Source organism: Symphalangus syndactylus, chromosome X, assembly GCF_028878055.3.
Source record: "Symphalangus syndactylus isolate Jambi chromosome X, NHGRI_mSymSyn1-v2.1_pri, whole genome shotgun sequence".
Classification (NCBI taxonomy): Eukaryota; Metazoa; Chordata; class Mammalia; order Primates; family Hylobatidae; genus Symphalangus; species Symphalangus syndactylus.
The window spans coordinates 43772231-43790788 of NC_072447.2; the positions used below are offsets into that span (position 1 = coordinate 43772231).

General features: G+C 35.1%; 1 protein-coding gene across 1 annotated transcript in view; it reads left to right on the plus strand.

The window, feature by feature from the left end:
* The window catches only part of IL1RAPL1 (interleukin 1 receptor accessory protein like 1), a 1380067-nt gene that overhangs the window by 1074851 nt on the left and 286658 nt on the right, over positions 1–18558 (plus strand). The window contains exon 6 of the mRNA XM_055267893.2: positions 3536–3610. Coding sequence (XP_055123868.1) covers positions 3536–3610 — 75 coding nt within the window. The remainder of the gene's footprint in view (positions 1–3535; positions 3611–18558) is intronic.

Below are 18558 nucleotides of genomic sequence, written 5' to 3' on the forward strand. Positions count from 1 at the left end.
TTTCCATTTGTGAATGAGTGTGCATATGTGTGTATAGGTGTTTTCGAGGAAGAGAGAAATATCTCCATAACACAAGTTGTTTTCTTAACTATAAAAAGCCAGTTGGCTTAGCCATGGTCTAATGCTAAGAATGTTTCTTTTAAAATTGTTAATTTGTTTGAATTTCCTTCTAGTTTCACCTTTGCCAATGCAGAAAATAAAGAGAGATTTTGTGGTTGTGTGTATGCTCATCTTGATTGGTCATTACCATAGCTGCATTTGTTTTCCAGTTCTGTCTTCTGTCAGTTCAATCCAACTAATATTTGTGAAATACCATAATGTTCCAGAAACATTCAAATAGTGGAAAATTCAGCTCATGTTCTTCCTTTGTGACAGCAAAATTGGTCACCCTCAAGTGACTGTAGAACTGAGCTACATCTTAGCTTTAGCAATCACCTCCTTTTCACAATCATTTTGCCAGTGTGTCAAATCAGTAGCTCAGCTGTTGTGGTCTCTGCAAGCTTCCCTTCACTTCTATCAAAGACAGGCAAATCACATGAGAAATGTATCCAACTGATACCCATCATAATACCAAAACATGACACTTACAGATGATGACAGATTGCACCGAAAGAGCTCTCTGCTCTAGGTTATGATTATTTAGTTGCGTGTTTCCACTCTTCTAACAGATTGCACACACCTTGAGGGGAGACTGCACAGACCCATGCAATATTTGCTTGACAGAATTTTCCAAGGAGCACATAACAAAGAATGGGGAGGAAAAGATCTAGGAAGGATTCTAGTGTGAATTTGCTCTGTTATTTTTGGCAAGCCTTTTGATCTTTTCGTACCTCAGATCTTTGATCTCTAAAATAATAGAGTCGAATCAGTCCTTTTTTTAAAAAAAAGTTATTAATATTTTTTATTAAATTAAAATTTATTTTTAAATTTTTATTAAAATTTTTTAACTACAAAGCACTGTAAGGTATAAGGGCAGAAACTAAAGATATTCCAAACCCTCTATCATAATATCTGGCACATTATTATGTTTAATATATATCAATTGAATTGAGTTGGATTTGTTTGGTCAACATCTTGGGTGAAATACTGATGTATAAGGTAAAATAAAAGCAGAGCTAATTTTGTCAAAGAGGAGTGGGTGGCACAACAAGGCAGGGAAGTGAGCCCAGTGGGCACCCCCAAACTCCACCTACTCAGAGGGGCATGGTGAAAATCATACCATGTTAGAGAACACCGTTTCCAAATCAAAGAACTTAATAAGCGTATAATTCTTCCTGGCTTCAGCATTCTATAATTCCATGACTGAGTTTTAAAGAATTCCTTTACTGGCCGGGCGCGGTGGCTCACGCTTGTAATCCCAGCACTTTGGGAGGCCGAGGTGGGTGGATCACGAGGTCAGGAGATCGAGACCACAGTGAAACCCCGTCTCTACTAAAAATACAAAAAAATTAGCCAGGCGTGGTGGCGGGCGCCTGTAGTCCCAGCTACTCGGAGAGGCTGAGGCAGGAGAATGGCGTGAACCCGGGAGGCGGAGCTTGCAGTGAGCCGAGATTGCGCCACTGCACTCCAGCCTGGGCAACAGAGCGAGACTCCGTCTCAAAAAAAAAAAACAAAAACAAAAAACAGAATTCCTTTACTAGCATCTAGTTTGCCACATGAAAGTAATATGAAAGATGTTAGGGATGTTGTAACATTATGCCATCAAGTGGGTGGTGGGTTATGATGGAGAACCACAAAACCGTTTTGTATTTCTGAACAAATGTACTGCATACGGGTTTTATTATCTGTCTCTATAGATCTTTATTTTTTGCCTTACTGCAAACTAATGTGGTATGCGTTTGAACAGGGAACAGTTCTCTCAGGTGCTTTCTGTAAAAAACTGTCAAGTTGTCTACTTGTAACTACATAATCGCAAGATTATAGAAACTGACATAATTTACTGAATACAACACTTACTTAGATACCATAGTTGCTTTTGAAATTCACTGAAACCATTTGATAACCAGAGTCTAAGAAATGTAGATTTCCAACCTATTAATGGCAAACTATTTTGCCAATATTTAGTGAATAAGCTGATTATTTAGGCAGTAGAAAAATAAAATCCATTAAGATCACTTTAGGCAGGAAATAAGAGTATTAAAGATTAATCAGAGTGATGTCATATCTTTGAGAAGAATTTCAAAGCGATTGATCTCATCCTATTACCCAAACTTTCCTTTGCCCTATATTTCTGTCCTCTTGTTAAATAGTAATAAAGATGAATGGATAATTATTCCATTAGCTATGAACAAAAGCTATCAATCATATATGAGGTTGTTCTTCCAAACTAAAACTCAAAACTCATTCCTTTTATTCTCTGACTTGGGGTATGTCATTCCTTTGTACTTAATGTGTTTTCCTTTAAAAAGAAGAGGAGGCAAGCTGCTAAAGCTTGAATTCTTGAACCCTCTGGTGATAAGTATATGTGGCCAACTCCTGGCAATTCTGCCTAGATTAGCCTTCCAGTTATCAACCAAGCTGGCATGTCGTCTTGGCAAGGAAGAAAGAAAGCCCTCAAAGCAAAAACATTTAGTTTAGCAATCCTTAATTGATAATTTATATACTTGATACAGAGTAGAAATTTCAGTGACAGGTTTCAAGGGACCTAGGCAATTTGATGAGAGAGGGCAGGGCAGAGTGAGGAGGCTAAATGAAGGAGAACTGACTAACTAAAGTCCAGATATAGTCTAGTTTGGCTAGGAATGAAGTATGCAATGGAAAACCTATCTTCAAGATTTCTAATGGCAAACTGTTAGATCTGTGGGCTGATAATTGAAGTTGACGAGAGCACAGAGCAGAAATGTGTAGCAGCTTAAAATCGAAGAGAGTATATCATGCAAATTAGCCATAAACACTATAAAATGTAATGGATAATAGTAAGAAAGAGTTTAGACTACATGGAAAATATCATTTAAAATATTCCCTTGGTGTGAGTGTGCATGCTTGTACTAATTTAATGCCACATCTACCTCACTTAGATTATGTATGTAGGAAATACTTAATGTAATACCTAAATGGCAGGTTTTGAAATGATGTGATCTAGGATACGGAAACTAGGAATGGAATTAAGAATAATGAGACAACTTTATGCCAAAAAAAATCATTGTAATACATGCCACATATATCATGTGTAGCTTTAATTAACACAGAAAAAAAATGTAGGACATCCCATTAAAAGTAAAACAAAGAACAAATTGAAAATGCTTTCTGAAGCACAGTTCCATGTTCACAAGGACTGACCAATCCTGAAGGGCTAATTCATTAGTGTCATGTGACTGTCAATCTGGAAGTGTTATATTTTACTCATGTACAGTCTAATAGCTTTTCAGCTTGCCTGAAGGTGTTACCTGCAGTATGTTCATCGTTACTTGGTAGAGCGCTTTAACACTACTTTGAAAATGAAAAATATTTGGGAAAATAGACTGTATTCTATCTTTCAATTTTATGCAGCATAACTGTAAGTCTCTGTATTATTATTGTTGTTGTTGTTTTTCAGCCCCTCTGACTGATAAGCCACCCAAGCTTTTGTATCCTATGGAAAGTAAACTGACAATTCAGGAGACCCAGCTGGGTGAGTAATTCCTTAATTCTAGTTAATATGCTGTTCTCATTACATTGTGACAGTTAATAAGCCTAGATTGTAACCCGATGTAATACTCACAGCTAAATCCGCGTGTATTCATAGGGAACAGAATTAGAAAATGCTAGCATACCTAGCCATTTCATTCCTTACAGTGTGTGCCTTAGGACCCAGTTGGACATATGGATGTAAAACCTCACATGCTATTTAGATGGTTATTGGAAAATGAGATAGGCTGATGATTTTAGTGATGGTATTACAGTGCTATCTTACAAGGTTTGAATTGGTTTTCAAATAGGCACTATGGAACAATTTGATTTATAATATCTATTAATAGGTTAAGATGCAATTTCTGAAATTTAGGGGAAAGGGTTCAAATTTATTAAAATAAATGTCACCATTATGGTTAAAAAACATTTTAAGTGTAATCAAATATAATATAAATTTTGCTAGTTATATTTTGGATAATATATTAATAAAATATGACCAAGTGACTTTTGGTTAAGGGATTAGCAGATTTGGGACATACGGCTATAGACAAAATATGTTTTGGAAAAATATACAATTATATACAAATCAGAATTCTGACTTATCTTAGAGAGGTTCATCTAGAAATTTTGAGTTTGATTTAGCTATATTCAGTTATTCCAAATTATGAAAAATTTCCCTCTTAATTATAAATATATACATAGCAATTCTGTTATATTCTCTTAGGTCTTATTTTATTTGAAATGTAGTATGCATGCATATGCCATAAACTTTGGCAGAAAAGTTTTTGTTTGTAGTGGTGCATTATAAAAGGTTATCAAAAATATAAATTTAAATGAATATCCATGTTTGTTAAGGAATTTCTTCTTAATCATACAAGAATGAAAATGCATTTACTGTATATAAGTAAAAAGAATCAGTATACCGTCCCTTAAGTTATTAATGTTATTCTTATTCCTGGAGTGAGAATTTGCATCAAAATTGTAAATTCATTTTCCAAATGAAGACTACAGATATGATAATCTTTACTAATAACATACCCAAAGTTATAGTACACAAAGATATGATGATGGTTTTAGCACCTATAAAATTATTGTGGTCAATGGCTCTCTAGCACTTGAAATGCTTATAGTTGCTAACTTTAAAAGATGAACATGCAGGATTTATACAAGTCAGGGTGTTAATATCTTTCTTTGATTCAAGCCTTTTGAATTAATATCATATAAATGCAAGTAGTATTATAATTGCTGTTATTTTGAGATGGAAGTTTACAAATAGCATTAAAACAATGCCACATATGAAGCAAATAGGTGCACTCAAATTATATCATGCACTTTATGCATGCCATGGCATCCTTAATTACACTAGAACTTATTGCTACATTATGAATACATTTTTATTTATAAATTCTCATGAGTAGCCATGCTCATACTGATCTTTCAATAGTTCATAGGAAGATGTATCTCTAAGGAGTTATATAAAACTATAAACATTTTGGGCCAAGAATGAAGGGTTTTATGGTACCGGTTACTATAATGAACACAGTAAAAATAAAATTAATTGTATGCCTTTGCTTGACAATATAATGAAAAGAATTTTGCGGTTGGTTGTTGTCCACTGGGTTTCTTTTTATTGTCCTTGAATTTGTAATAAGTCAGATTGTTCTCTACCTCTTACTACACTGTTTTACAAAATAGAATAATTGGTAAAGCTATATTTAAAACTTTACCTTCTCTTGAACAAAGTCACAAAGACTAACCACAGCAAATTAAAAATATGGACATTTCTTATGCAAATTGGAAGTGACTATACATTCATTTGAAGAAATATGGGCATGTCTGTTACTAAAATGCTTCAAAAAATACTCTTAAATCCTTTATTGTCACTCAAAAAGGAGCGTGAGGTCTCTTTAACCACTGACCAAACTAGTGGATTATTTTAAGCAACTTTTATTTTGTTGTGTTTTATGATTTTGGTTCATAGTGTACAGATAAATCATTTACTAGTTAGAGAAATTCAACTTTAATCTTTGGATTTGTGAGCAACAGTTGATTTGAAGTAACTGCCTTAATAGTATTGTTGCTACTTTGCTAGTATTGCTGGTAAGTAGGTGAATCAAAAAGGGTAAGTGAAAATAGGAACGAATATTAAAGACAAAAAAGGCTTGAGATGAGGTGTCTAAAATGTACGTTTTTTCCAAAATATGTATTTTGACTTTTCATTTTCTTAAGGATTTAATTTTTGCCCTTTCCATATTTGACAAAACTACCTATTCAACAGGTTCATAATATGATATAAATCCTAAGAGGGACTGAGTGAGGAGTCACGGGTTGGGAGTAAAGAGGGTGGCCTGCACCCATGATGGGGAACTTATAACCTACTCTGTTGAAAACCTTCAACAGAATTTTACTGTCCAAGTATTCAGAGGTTTGCCTCTACTTGTTCCCAAATTGAGAGCTGACCTCAGAGGATAACCAAACTCTTGTAAGAGTTACATTATAAGAAAAATCATCAGGAATTACACAAAGCTAAGCTTGTACATGTCTGGTGACCTAACTTGAGCATCCTAGTTAAGTTACACACATATCCAATCAACCCTAGTAACTGTGTGTCCGTAGGTTTTCTAGTTTGCTCACAAATATATGTAATTCATTAATAATGAACTTTGATATAATCATGAAGTGCACAGATTTGCTCTTCATCTTCAAATTCATTTTCTCTGCCGTTTGCTAGCCGTGCCTACCTTTCCCATTTTCTATATTTGTATATTTTCTTGTGTCCTGTTCTTCTAATTCCTTCATCTTTTCAAACTGGAAAGGACTTGATAGTGGTCATTTAAATTCTTTTATTGTAGAAAGAAAGCAAAAAGCACTAAAAGCAAAGTACTTAGGAAAAAATCATATAATGGAAACTAAATTCATATAAAATACGTAAATTGTCGGCTTTGAATTTGAATCAATACGTGGTCACAACCTGGCATTTCCATTTTAAGTGGCAACTGTATGTTATTTCTAAATGTACAAAAAAGAACATTGTCCATTTACATAACTTTCAGGCATCAGCAAATATATGAATAGCACTTTTTTCGGCAAAAGGCCCAGAAATTTCACTGTACAGTTCTGAAAGTCAATCTGGGAGGTGAGCCTGAGTATTTTTTCAGGCTACTATAGTCAAGAGAATCAAAAGACAGACACAATTGTCTTGCTAAACCTGAGCCCTGAGGATGTCATTCAGAGATGTGGCCTGTCTATTACAGCCAGGAGCCCACTTTCAGAACCTTCCAGGACAGAGAGCATATTCTATCGCTACCAGACTTTCAAAGAGTAGAAATCCACCCTACCCTTGACCTAATGGTACAAATTATATTTTACAACTCAGAATTCACTGAAAATTATAATTAATTACTTATCTAGATATGTGTATCACTTTATTTGAATGTCAGTGTTGGCTTTAAGATAATTATAAAGGTTAATGGTAGAAATTTTGGGGAAATAGAGAAAAGAATCTTTTTCTTACACTCTACATTATAAACATACTCTGCTCCTATTAAATATTCTCACAAAATATCCTTTTAATGGCCGATGTGAATGTCATATAATTTCATATATATTGCTGGAAATTTGAATTCTTCACATTTTTGTTATTATAAATAATGTGATGGTCTTTACCTATACATTTTCCCTCTGACTTTATAATTATCTCAACAGAACAAATTCCTAAATGTAAAAATACTGGATAAAAAGAAATAATTTTATTAAAGGTTCTTAGTACATATTTTCAGAATTCTTACCAGAGAAGTTGTATAAACTCCCGCCAGAAGTATGTAATAAGGATAAATACTACTTAATCTTTAACAAAATTAATAAAAGAATATATCTTTATTATATAAAACTCTTAAAGATCTCTTTTTTTGATATTAAAATCACTTCTCTCTCCTCTCTTTTACCTCTTTTTCTCCCTTCACTCATTAAGTACAAGTGGCTGCTCTTTGAGTTTATCCATATTTGAAAGATCTAGCCCATTTAGGTAAATGTCTACCCTTGAGAAAATACACAAACCTATTCGAATGTCTATAATCTCTATCCATTTTCTTCTCTTGCTCATCCTAATGCTCAACAAGGACCTTCCTCCAGATTCTATGTTTCTTAATAAAGTACCCAGTAATTTTGTGATGTACTCTGGGCACATGGAATGTCAATAAATACTAATTGACAATAAGTTGTTCACAGCACAAAGGACACACATCTCTAAATTTTCTGCAAGAGAATATAATATGTAGACCGAACCGTGTAAGCTGCCCAACCGTGCTCTTATTTTTCTTTACTAATTTATTCTCGTTGTCAAGCTTGTTAAAAAGCAAGCACTTTTTGTATCTGAGTGGGTAATAAGGATTCACCAGATGTTCACATCTGGAGGAAAATGGTTGAGGACATAAAGAAACTTCAAATTTTTAAACATAGACCTTAGTAAAAGGATACACATTTTATCCAATATATGCAATTTTATCCAGTTTAACTATAGGCTACTTAAAATAAAATGTCACACTAGAAACTAATTAGCACTCCTTGGCCTGTTCCACCATACTGTAGTTGCAGAATTTTAGATTTGGAATAGACCAAAGGAAAATGTCCATACATTTTATTATAGATCATAATTGACCACACCTTTTCTGAATAGTTACTACTCTGTATTAGTAAACTTGGGAAATCTTTTTGTTTCCTCCCTAGGGTGAGAAAATACTTAATATAAATATCCTAGAAACAACATTATTTAGGTGTTGAATTTGATACCCAATTCTGAAAGTGTCATGTAATACTGTTGATTCTAAAAATTATTGTTTTGCTGCGTTGTACAAGTGATGTAAATATGACAGTTCCCAGAGATAGGAAAGTCAGTATCGGCCAGATTTTCTCATCTACATTTACGCTACTGGTTGTCATTAGCAAATGTAAGGCCATTGATTTGATTTTACTGGATCATAGAGCATATACAAGACATATTTTCACCAACAAACTCAAATTAAAAAACCATAAAACTTCCCTTTCTACTAGGAGAAAAACAATAATATCCCAAATCCAAGCTTTTTACAGAAAATGTGGTTCTTTTTGCCACTTAAGAAAGACATACCAATCAGCATATTTCTAGTGCCTGAAATAAACCCGTTAGACATAAATTAAAGCTTTTGGACAAACAGACATCATAATTAAACCATGGAAAGATAAATACAGACTGGTATTATAATTATTTAAACTATGGCATTCAATTCTACTCAATCCAAATTTATCATCCCAGGGTAAATGAAAGTGGTAACTCTTAACAGCTCTCTTAGTCTATCTTACTTTTGAAACCAAAAAGCACCCTAAAAATTGTGACTGACCTAAAAAGGAATACTTGTCATACCAGTATTTCAGTTATTATCGTGTATCATTAAACAGATGATAAATCAGTAAATGGAAACTAGTATTTGTATTTTGAGGTCATTGTATGACCTAACTTACATGATTCTCTCAGATTCTCAAATTCAGTCACTTTTTGGTGACAGAGAGGAGAAATAGGTTTGGAAAAAAATACAACTTTGCATGTTTGCTTTAAAAACTGCTATCTAAGTAGAAGTTGAAATTCCTTTTTATGTTTTAAGTGGTCAGGGCCAGTCACGGTCGCTCACTCCTGGTATGCCAGCACTTTGGGAGGCTGAGGCAGGCAAATCCCTTGAGCTCAGGAGTTTGAGATCAGCCTGGTCAATATAGTGAGACCTCATCTCTACAAATATACAAAAATTAGCTTGGTGTGTTGGCATGCGCCTGTAGTCCTAGGTACTTGGGAGGCTGAGGTAGGAGGATCACTTGGGCCGGGGTGATTGAAGCTGCAGTGAGCCATGATTGTGCCACTGCGCTCCAGCCTCGGTGACAGAGCGAGACTTTGTCTCCAAAAATAAAAAAAAGTTTTAAGTGGTCAAGCCCTAGTTCGAGGACAGGTTTGCAATCCCATAAAAAAGATGGATGTGAAGGTAAGAACAGTTTCTGTGGGCCAATGATATCCAAAAGTTTGGAAGTCAGTTAAAGCACGTTTTAAAACAACTTTTATTTTAGGTTCAGGGGCACATTTGTAGGTTTGTTATATAAGTAAAACTTGTGTCACAGGAGTTTGTTGTATAGATTATTTTGTGACCCAGCTACTAGTACCCAATAGTTTTTTTTTCTTCTCCTCTCTCTCCTCCCACCTTCCACCCTCAGGAAGGCCCCAGTGTCTGTTGTTCCTCTCTTTGTGTCCATGTGTTCTCATCATTTAGTTCCCACTTATAAGTGAGAACATGCAGTATTTGGTTTTCTGTTCCTGCATTAGTTTGCTAAGATAATGGACTCCAGCTCCATCCATGTTCCTGCAAAGGACATGATCTCATTCTTTTTATGGCTGCATAGCATTCTGTAGTGTATATATACCACTTTTTTAAAAATCTGATCTGCTATTGATGGACATTTAGACTGATTCTATGTCTTTGTTCTTGTGAACAGTGCTGCAATGAACATACACATTCACGTGCCTTTATGATAGAAGGATTTATATTCCTTTGGGTATATATCCAGTAATGGGATTGCTGGGTCAAATGGTAGTTCTGTTTTTAGCTCTTTGTAAACAGACAACCTACAGAATGGGAGAAAGTATTTGCAAACTGTGTATCTGACAAAGATCTCATATCCAGCATCTATAAAGAATTTAAACAAATTTACAATGAAGCACTTGTTAAAGTCTTTAAAAACTGGGACAGAGACAAGTGAGTTTTCTTGTTCACTTACTTTCCAAAAGGGCCAGAAGGGAAAGAAGAAAAAGGAAAAGGCCCAAGAAAGAGTGCTGTCACAGAGCAATGCAGAGAGTCCACTTAAGCTTCCAACTCCTGGTCTAGTCCCCACGCTGGACACTGACACATATTATGCAGATTTCTCTTTTGCTACAGCTCTAAGAGTACTATTTTATTTGTTATCGGTCAGTTAAGAAGCTATATAGGTATAAATCTTCGCAATTCTAAATGAAGAACTTTAGAAGGTGGAGGGGGTCTGGAAGTTATCAGGTCAAACCTTTTTCTTTCTTTTTTTGAGACAGAGTCTTGCTCTGTCTGCCCAGGCTGGAGTAAAATGGCGCCATCTTGGCTCACCGCAGCCTCCGCCTCCTGGGTTCAAGGGATTCTCCTGCCTCAGCCTCCCGAGTAGCTGGGATTACAGGCATCCGCCACCATGTCCAGCTAAATTTTGTATTTTTAGTAGAGATGGGGTTTCACCATGTTGGCCAGGCTGGTCTTGAACTCCTGATCTCGTGATCTACCCGCCTTGGCCTCCCAAAGTGCTGGGATTACAGGTGTGAGCCACCGCACCCGGTTAAACCTTTTTCATTTATTGATGAGAAAATGGAGACTCAAAATAGCTACATGATTTTTATATAAAAAATTTACAAAAGCTTGTTATTGCCATTATCATCATCCTCGCGATCATCATATTATCATTTTTAGTGTTTTTGTTGTTATAATTTAGAGGCAGTGTACAGTAGTGGCTCCCAATTGAAATCTCACACAGGCCCATGTGACAATTTAGCTCCACCATTTACTTCTAGTGTGACCTTCAACAACCAGCTTTCAGTTTCCTAATCAATAAAAAAGGTACCAAGATAGTACTGCCTGTATGGAGGTAATGCGAGTATTTGATCGGATGATGCATGTAAAAATTAATACATTACTTGGCATATATTAAGTAGGCAATACATGTTTGCTGTTAGTATTTGAGACATTTGAATGCTATAAAAAAGTACTGTATATAGAAGATTCTTGAAATGCATTTTGAATGTCAGTGCTTATTTGATCATGCTTATATTCTTACTACAGTATCATACTATGACAGCAGATACAGGACAGGATAAATAAGATTTTAGAAAATTTATTTCCATCTCCCCTTTAAGGATTCAATATGCATACTAAATTTTTGTAATTCAATGAAACTTTTTAATTATAGAAATTATTGATTTTAGACTACTTAATTCATCAAGTCTAGCCAAATGCATATAGTAAGTACATAGTTATAACAGAAGAAAATTATCTCTATTCTTATTTAAAGAAAATGATAATTTAAAAGACACTATGCCACATGAATTTATAAATGACCATGAAGACAAAAATAAGAGTAAAAAAATTTCTCTTTTGCAAACAGAGGAAATTCAGGTATAATATTTTTAAAAACAAGAGACCTGGAAAATAATTTTACACCATTATGCCTGTCAAGTTCTTCATGAAGGTTTTGATGATAGTCATATCATTTTATACAAAAAACTGCTGCTTTTCCCCGACAAACACTGTTATCACAAAGCTTTCTAAGTCATTCTTAATGATTGGAGTTTACTAGCATATAAAAATACAGTGAGTATCCTATGTTAACAAGAACTACTCCTGAATTTGCAAAGTAAATGCCAATTTATCAGAAATAAACCTATCAAAGAACATTATGTTGTAGGATATTGAAAGAGGTTTTGGAATAACAGTATGCACTACATGACTGATGTCCATTAAAATAGAAACTATAAAAAGACCCACATCATTTAAAGTTTGAATATAAAGAGATATGTTCATCCATAAATTTCCTCTCAAATTTTGGCTAAATAACTAAGGATTTCTAAATTATATGCAGACTCTTCATGAAAAATAACTAGTGCTTCAATAAGATTATGAAAATAGGTTACCAGTATTTTATACTTTCATGTTAAAACACTTAGCATTCCTGTCAAACCTTACTTTCCCAACTTAGTGTATTCCCACAGATTTGTGGGTAAATTGAATCATCATAATTTCAGAGAAGTGTTCCCTTCATTTTTGATTGATTTTCAATTAGCAGTGGCTTAACATGTCAGGTTTAAGAGGCTCTGTCCCCCATTCTCTTTTAAGCAGCTAATGATCAATGAAAGATGTATATGCACAAAGGAAATATGCTATTTAAAGAAACTCTGTGGTGAATAATTTTATATAAGAACTCTTTTGTAATTGAATGATCACGCCCATAAGTTTTCCCTGCGGTAATGCAGATTTTTACATTTTCGTAAGATGAGGTTCATCGATACGAAACCGCAAGTTGCATCTCTAACTGACCCAGAAAAAGGATCATCCACCCATTACATGTGTGACTTCCCGTTGTTTATTAATGCAAACAAATGTCCTCATTGTGACTTTCTGCCTCCTGTGAGGAAATATTACATTTTACTCACCAGCTTCAGAATCAACAGTATTTGGTTTTAATCTAATTCTTTGAAAATATATTTTGTAGGGTAGAATAGTTAAGTAACCAGAATATCTCATGTCCAATTATGACAAAATAGTTTATTTTCATGAGGGATATGCTTTGAACACCATCCTACTACCTTATCTGCCTTGGTTTTGTTGAAATATACCCTAAGAGGATAACTGCCCATGGTGTCACTTGTTTTTCTATAACTGTGATGAGAGTTCTTATTTCCAGGTTTAAAAGGAACATCTTGTATTTTGATTCTTCTAAAATTTGTATGACTTTCATTATATCATTCTGGCAATCACTTCTTTTTATCTTAATGTATTCATATATGTTTAATAATTTCTTTCTTTAAATATAAAAGTATATACAATGCCACTTGATTTGCAGCTTTATGAATGAAGCTATTACCAAAATGTACTTAAACATACACTCTAAAACATGCCAGATATTTACATGAGTCCAATACATAGAGTGTCCATAAGGCTTTAAAACCTAAGCCCCATAGCAAAATTGCATGAAGAGGCTTCCTTCCAATTCACCACACACAAGTTCAACACTACTTTTTTTTTTTTTTTTTTTTTTTTGAGAAGGAGTCTCGCTCTGTCGCCCAGGCTGGAGTGCAGTGGTGCCATCTCAGCTCACTGCAAGCTCCGCCTCCCAGGTTCACGCCGTTCTTCTGCGTCAGCTTCCCGAGTAGCTGGGACTATAGGTGCACGCCACCACGCCTGGCTAATTTTTTTTTTCTTTTTTGTATTTTTAATAGACACGGGGTCTCACCATGTTAGCCAGGATGGTCTCGATCTCCTGACCTCGTGATCCGCCCGCCTCTGCCTCCCAAAGTCCTGGGATTACAGGCGTGAGCCACCGCGCCCGGCCAACACTACTTTTTTAGAAATGCCAAGGATCTTTATTTAGTTTTGTAATGAAAATTTATAAAATCTCATTATAACATATACTAATTGAATTATGAAAGGAAAACAATCTTGATTAAAAAATTTTTGTTTTCCAAAATTCATCTGTTTTAAAATAAGTCTTGGCTTCATGGTCTTGTGAGAAGATACCTCCCACCGCTAGATCTGGTCTACAACAAGCATGACAGAAAGCCAGGAAGTTGCTTAAGAGTCCAAGAAAGTGAATAATCTCCTCTGCCTTCCACTTCTCCCCAGTGAGGCTACAGACTTTCTCACTCTCTGAGTTTTTGTTTCTAGTTTAGTAAAAGCAGAGTACCCACCTTGGACTTGCCTGTTGAAGAACTTTTACAGAATGGCGACTCTTTGAGTGGGAAAAAAGCAAAGCAGAATGCATTGCTTTTCTGGAAAAATAAAATTGAGTGCATCCTGTCACATCAAGCCATCACTAGAAATAGGATACTTACAATACAGCAGGTCCTAGGAAAATTTGAGATTATTACCATGAACATTCAATAAGAAGCCATTACCATTATGTGAAATAGCTTAGGGAAAGTTCAGAAAACAAAATATTTTTTATTTTCTCTTCTTAAAAGAAAAAAATTTAATGTTTCTGATGAACATGTGTTTCTGATGATGATGATCATGTCAATTATCTTGGCAACTTTAAGACTTCTTAATTAAATGATTAAAAGTTGTTACTACTTTCTGTAAATGTGCCTATTTTTGACTGAAATATTTGGGGTGCAATTAGACTAGTTTTATGCACTCTGCTTATTGTATAGCCTATTTATAAGTAGTATGAATATTTCTTTCAGAATTACATATCACATACAATATTGATTAAAAGACTTAAACAAGATATTGTTCTTAGGCATAAATATAGTTTGTTTTTTAAATCAGGCTCACCATATTCAACGTAAATGTAATTTGTAATGATTATTATTAAAAAAAAAAAACCCTGTCTCTATTTACCATAAATAGTATGTTGTCACCCCAATGCTCTTTATTAGGACTTGCTACTAATTACAGAGTGAGAGTAAGGTTTTTATGTAATGGGAGCTAAATAAAATGAGTGAATCTTATATTAGATGAATATATGAGATTTCAGCTTCAGGAGAAATTATGTGTCACAGAGAACATCGGTGACTATTATGAAAGACATGTTCAATCAAGAGGGAATCCTACTGTTGACTATCAACAGGGCAGAAAGTACTGGATTGCATTTTCTTTCAGTCACTATGTGCATGGACTAAAATAGAGAACTGAGGCAATATATACATAATTTAGAAGGGAAATAATCCAGAAATTTTATTTTTATCTCAAATAGATGGCTCTTTCAAGCAAAAGTTAATTTGGGGATTTTTTTTGAGGGGTCAACTTCCTATGTCTAAGCAATTTAAACTTGAAGAATCACAGGATTTAATACTTCATAGTTAGAGCTCTGGTCATAAGTGACAAATCACTTAAAAGACAGGAGTGGTGCTGGCCTTAAGAAGGACTGGAATAATGCTCGACTGTTCTCTGTCTTTCTTCTCTACTCTTTCTGCATGTCATCATTTTGTATAGGGGTGGAGAGTGGTGGGTCTGGGTGAGGAGAGGAGGGCATACAGGGTGAAGGAATACTTTGCTCAGTTCTTCTAACCAGGAGGAATTGTGGGTTTGGAACTCTAGTGAGAACTTGAAGTTCCCTAAGGAGAAATCCTAATTGGCCTAGAATGAGATACAGATCTAAATTTTGGACGGATTACTATGGCATTAGAGGTGAGGGGCATTGGCTCAGTGGCTGTTGTGTGTCTCTCTCTCCTGTGATGAAGAAGCCTGTATTTTTGTGTGAGTACATAGATGTGGCTGTGGGTGGGTGGGTGTGGAGGCTGGTAATGGGGCTTTTAACAGACAAAGATAGGGGAAAAAGCAATGGTTATTATGGAGTCCATCTTTTCATATTCCGTATTCAATATTTGTTTAACATCCTTGGTTAATCTATCATTAATTTAACTGTCATCTTTATTATGCCTCTTCATTAACTTAGTGAGGGTAGAATGACCCATCCTGATTGATGCATTTGAATGCAGTCTCTCTTGGGCTGAAAACTCTTCCATTCCTCTTCTCTCAGTGAATACTGACATCCTTTCCTGTGTATCTGTAGTGCATACGTCTCAACTCTAGACCTGCATTCATCTCTCTGCTGTCTCTAAGCCTGCATAGTATGTTCTCTTCCAGCCTTGAACCTAAACCAAATGGCAGATTCTTAGCTGTTAAAGACATTTTTAGCAAAAAATCAATATGCTTTCTAGAGCTAGAGAATGGACTATAAAATCAAGTTCACGTAATATGAATAAGTAAAGTGAGGCCAGATGTAATGCTATAAAGGAGAATGGAGACCATGCTGAAGTGTGGAAAACATTTTCTACCTATAAAATTTTAAATTTATTGTTAATACCATCTTGGCCAAATGAAACATGTCTAGTGGGTAGTTTTAGTCCAGTGGCCTGAGTGTCTAATCTCTTGATTGGTAAATCCAGAGTTTATACTACGAAATACTGCTGCACTGTGGAGCCGGTAGGCTCTGGATTCAGAATGGCTATCACGAAATATGAATCTGTTCCATCATGTTATAGATTGGAACATGATATAATATGATTTGTAATGTGTTTGGACTAACTGATAAAATCTCTTACCCGAGAAGCAAGGAGTTTAGAGCAACATAGTTAATTATGAAAGGAGAATCTCCTCATCAGGTGATACAAAAATCATAGAGTTAGAATGAAATGGGCAAATCCTCTTTAGCAATCTGGCCCCACAAAAAAGTAATTACGTCTATTTTGTTATTATAGACTTGTTAAGTTAACAAAAGTAGAAATGTCTGTTAACTCTCCCAGCAGACATTTTCATTTACTCTTCTCTGCAAATTTCCACTGGATATATATTTGTTCCTAAGGTCCTTTACTCAAGGCTAGGCATTACCTAATTTACTTGTGAGAATGTGCCAAGAAAAGGATCAGTGATTATTCTTGCTTCATTATTTAAAGCCTACATATAGTGACTTGCATGAATGTAATGCAGTCATCATTCCTGTGTATTGTCATCAGAGTCGAGAGTTGGGACAACAGAGAGTAGAAATCCTATAACAGGCATTAGAATTTTTAGTAGATAATACCAAAAATTGAAGCAGAGTCAGTATGTCAGACTCTAAGTTTGGCTTGGTAAGAAAATCCTCTTTGTAAATTTAAAAAAAAATTACCAGACTGCCAGCTTAAAAATATTATGTGTTTCCAAATAGATGAGAAATGTTTGAGGTGATAAATATTCCAATTACTCTGATTTGATCATTACACATTATATGCATATATCAAAATATCACACATACCCCTATTAGTATGTACAATTATTGCGTATTAATAAAAAGGAAAAACATTTGATGCAAATATAATTCTTGTATATGTGTGGTCTTAATTGATATTCTTTTAACCAACCTTACTGAGATATTTATATTCAGTAAACGATATCGTTTTCAGTGTAAAAATTTATATGTTACGTGTCTGCCTGTTATCTAGAAGATAGAGGCCACTTTCTTCACAGTCTGACCCCATTTTGTCTTTATAGTCTCATGCACTTTCCTCTTAAGCCCACACCACTGACCAGGCACCCTTGACCATACCATGGACCTACATAACTCTTATCATTTGCACATGCTATGCCCACCACCTGAAATTTCCTCTCCTGCCTTTTTCCCCTGTGCCTATCTACTCAAATTTTAAGACCCACCTCAATGTCACCCCAATGAACTCTTCCCTGACTCTACTCCCACTAGGCAGAATTAAATACCACCTCTCGATTGCTAGCAAATCTCTTTTTCACACCTTTATTAGAACATTTCTCTCATCATTTTTGTACATATTTTTGTGTGTCTATTTCTCTTGTTGCATTTGGGACTCTTAAAGCATGTACTATAATGTTTTCATCTTTACGTTCCTAATATGTAGGACAGTATCTGATGCACAGAAATAAATCATTCATTTAGCATTCACTCAGCTTTAATACTCATAAATAAAAACCAACATATATATGTCACTCTTTTTTTAGTAGCTGTATACTACAGAGTAATGGAGTAAACCACACTAAAACTGTTGGTTTTGATTTAATTGCCTGGCGTGATTGAAGATTCCCCTTCATGGATGAGAGAGACAGATAGAGAAAGGCCTAGGAGTCTGGCTAGGGAAGCCTAGCAATAAATCAAATCCTGATTAGACAGAGGAGGAAAGATCAGTTGGATATTGAAGGTCACAACAGAGCAGTAGGTTGAGTTTGGATAAATAAATAGAGGTTGAAAGAACAGTTATATATCGTAGTTCAGCTAGAAGACTGGTCAAGGGTAGAGACTTTTCACTGGCGTCTTGAGTTTCAGGCAGATCTCTAAATTTAGTAAAGTAGACTCCACAATCTTAGGGCCCTGAATGAGAAATTGGTTCACTAGTTCCATTTATGATTTTATTACTGGGCACAAGGTCTGGTCAAATCTACATAGGTGGCTAGGTAGGTAGGTAGGTAGATGAATAGATAGATAGATAGCTTAACAAACAGGTGACTGTCTACAAGGACTTTATGTTATAATCTCGGTTAACCTCTGGACGCTCCTTGTCCCCCAAGACGCCAAGACTTGCTGTCTTTCCTCATAGTTTCAGTCATGAATGTCAGCTTTCGTTCTAATGAGCTTTTTAATCAAACAGTCATGATCCAGTAGGTGCAGCTTTCCTTGATTAGTGATCTTAATTTATCTTTG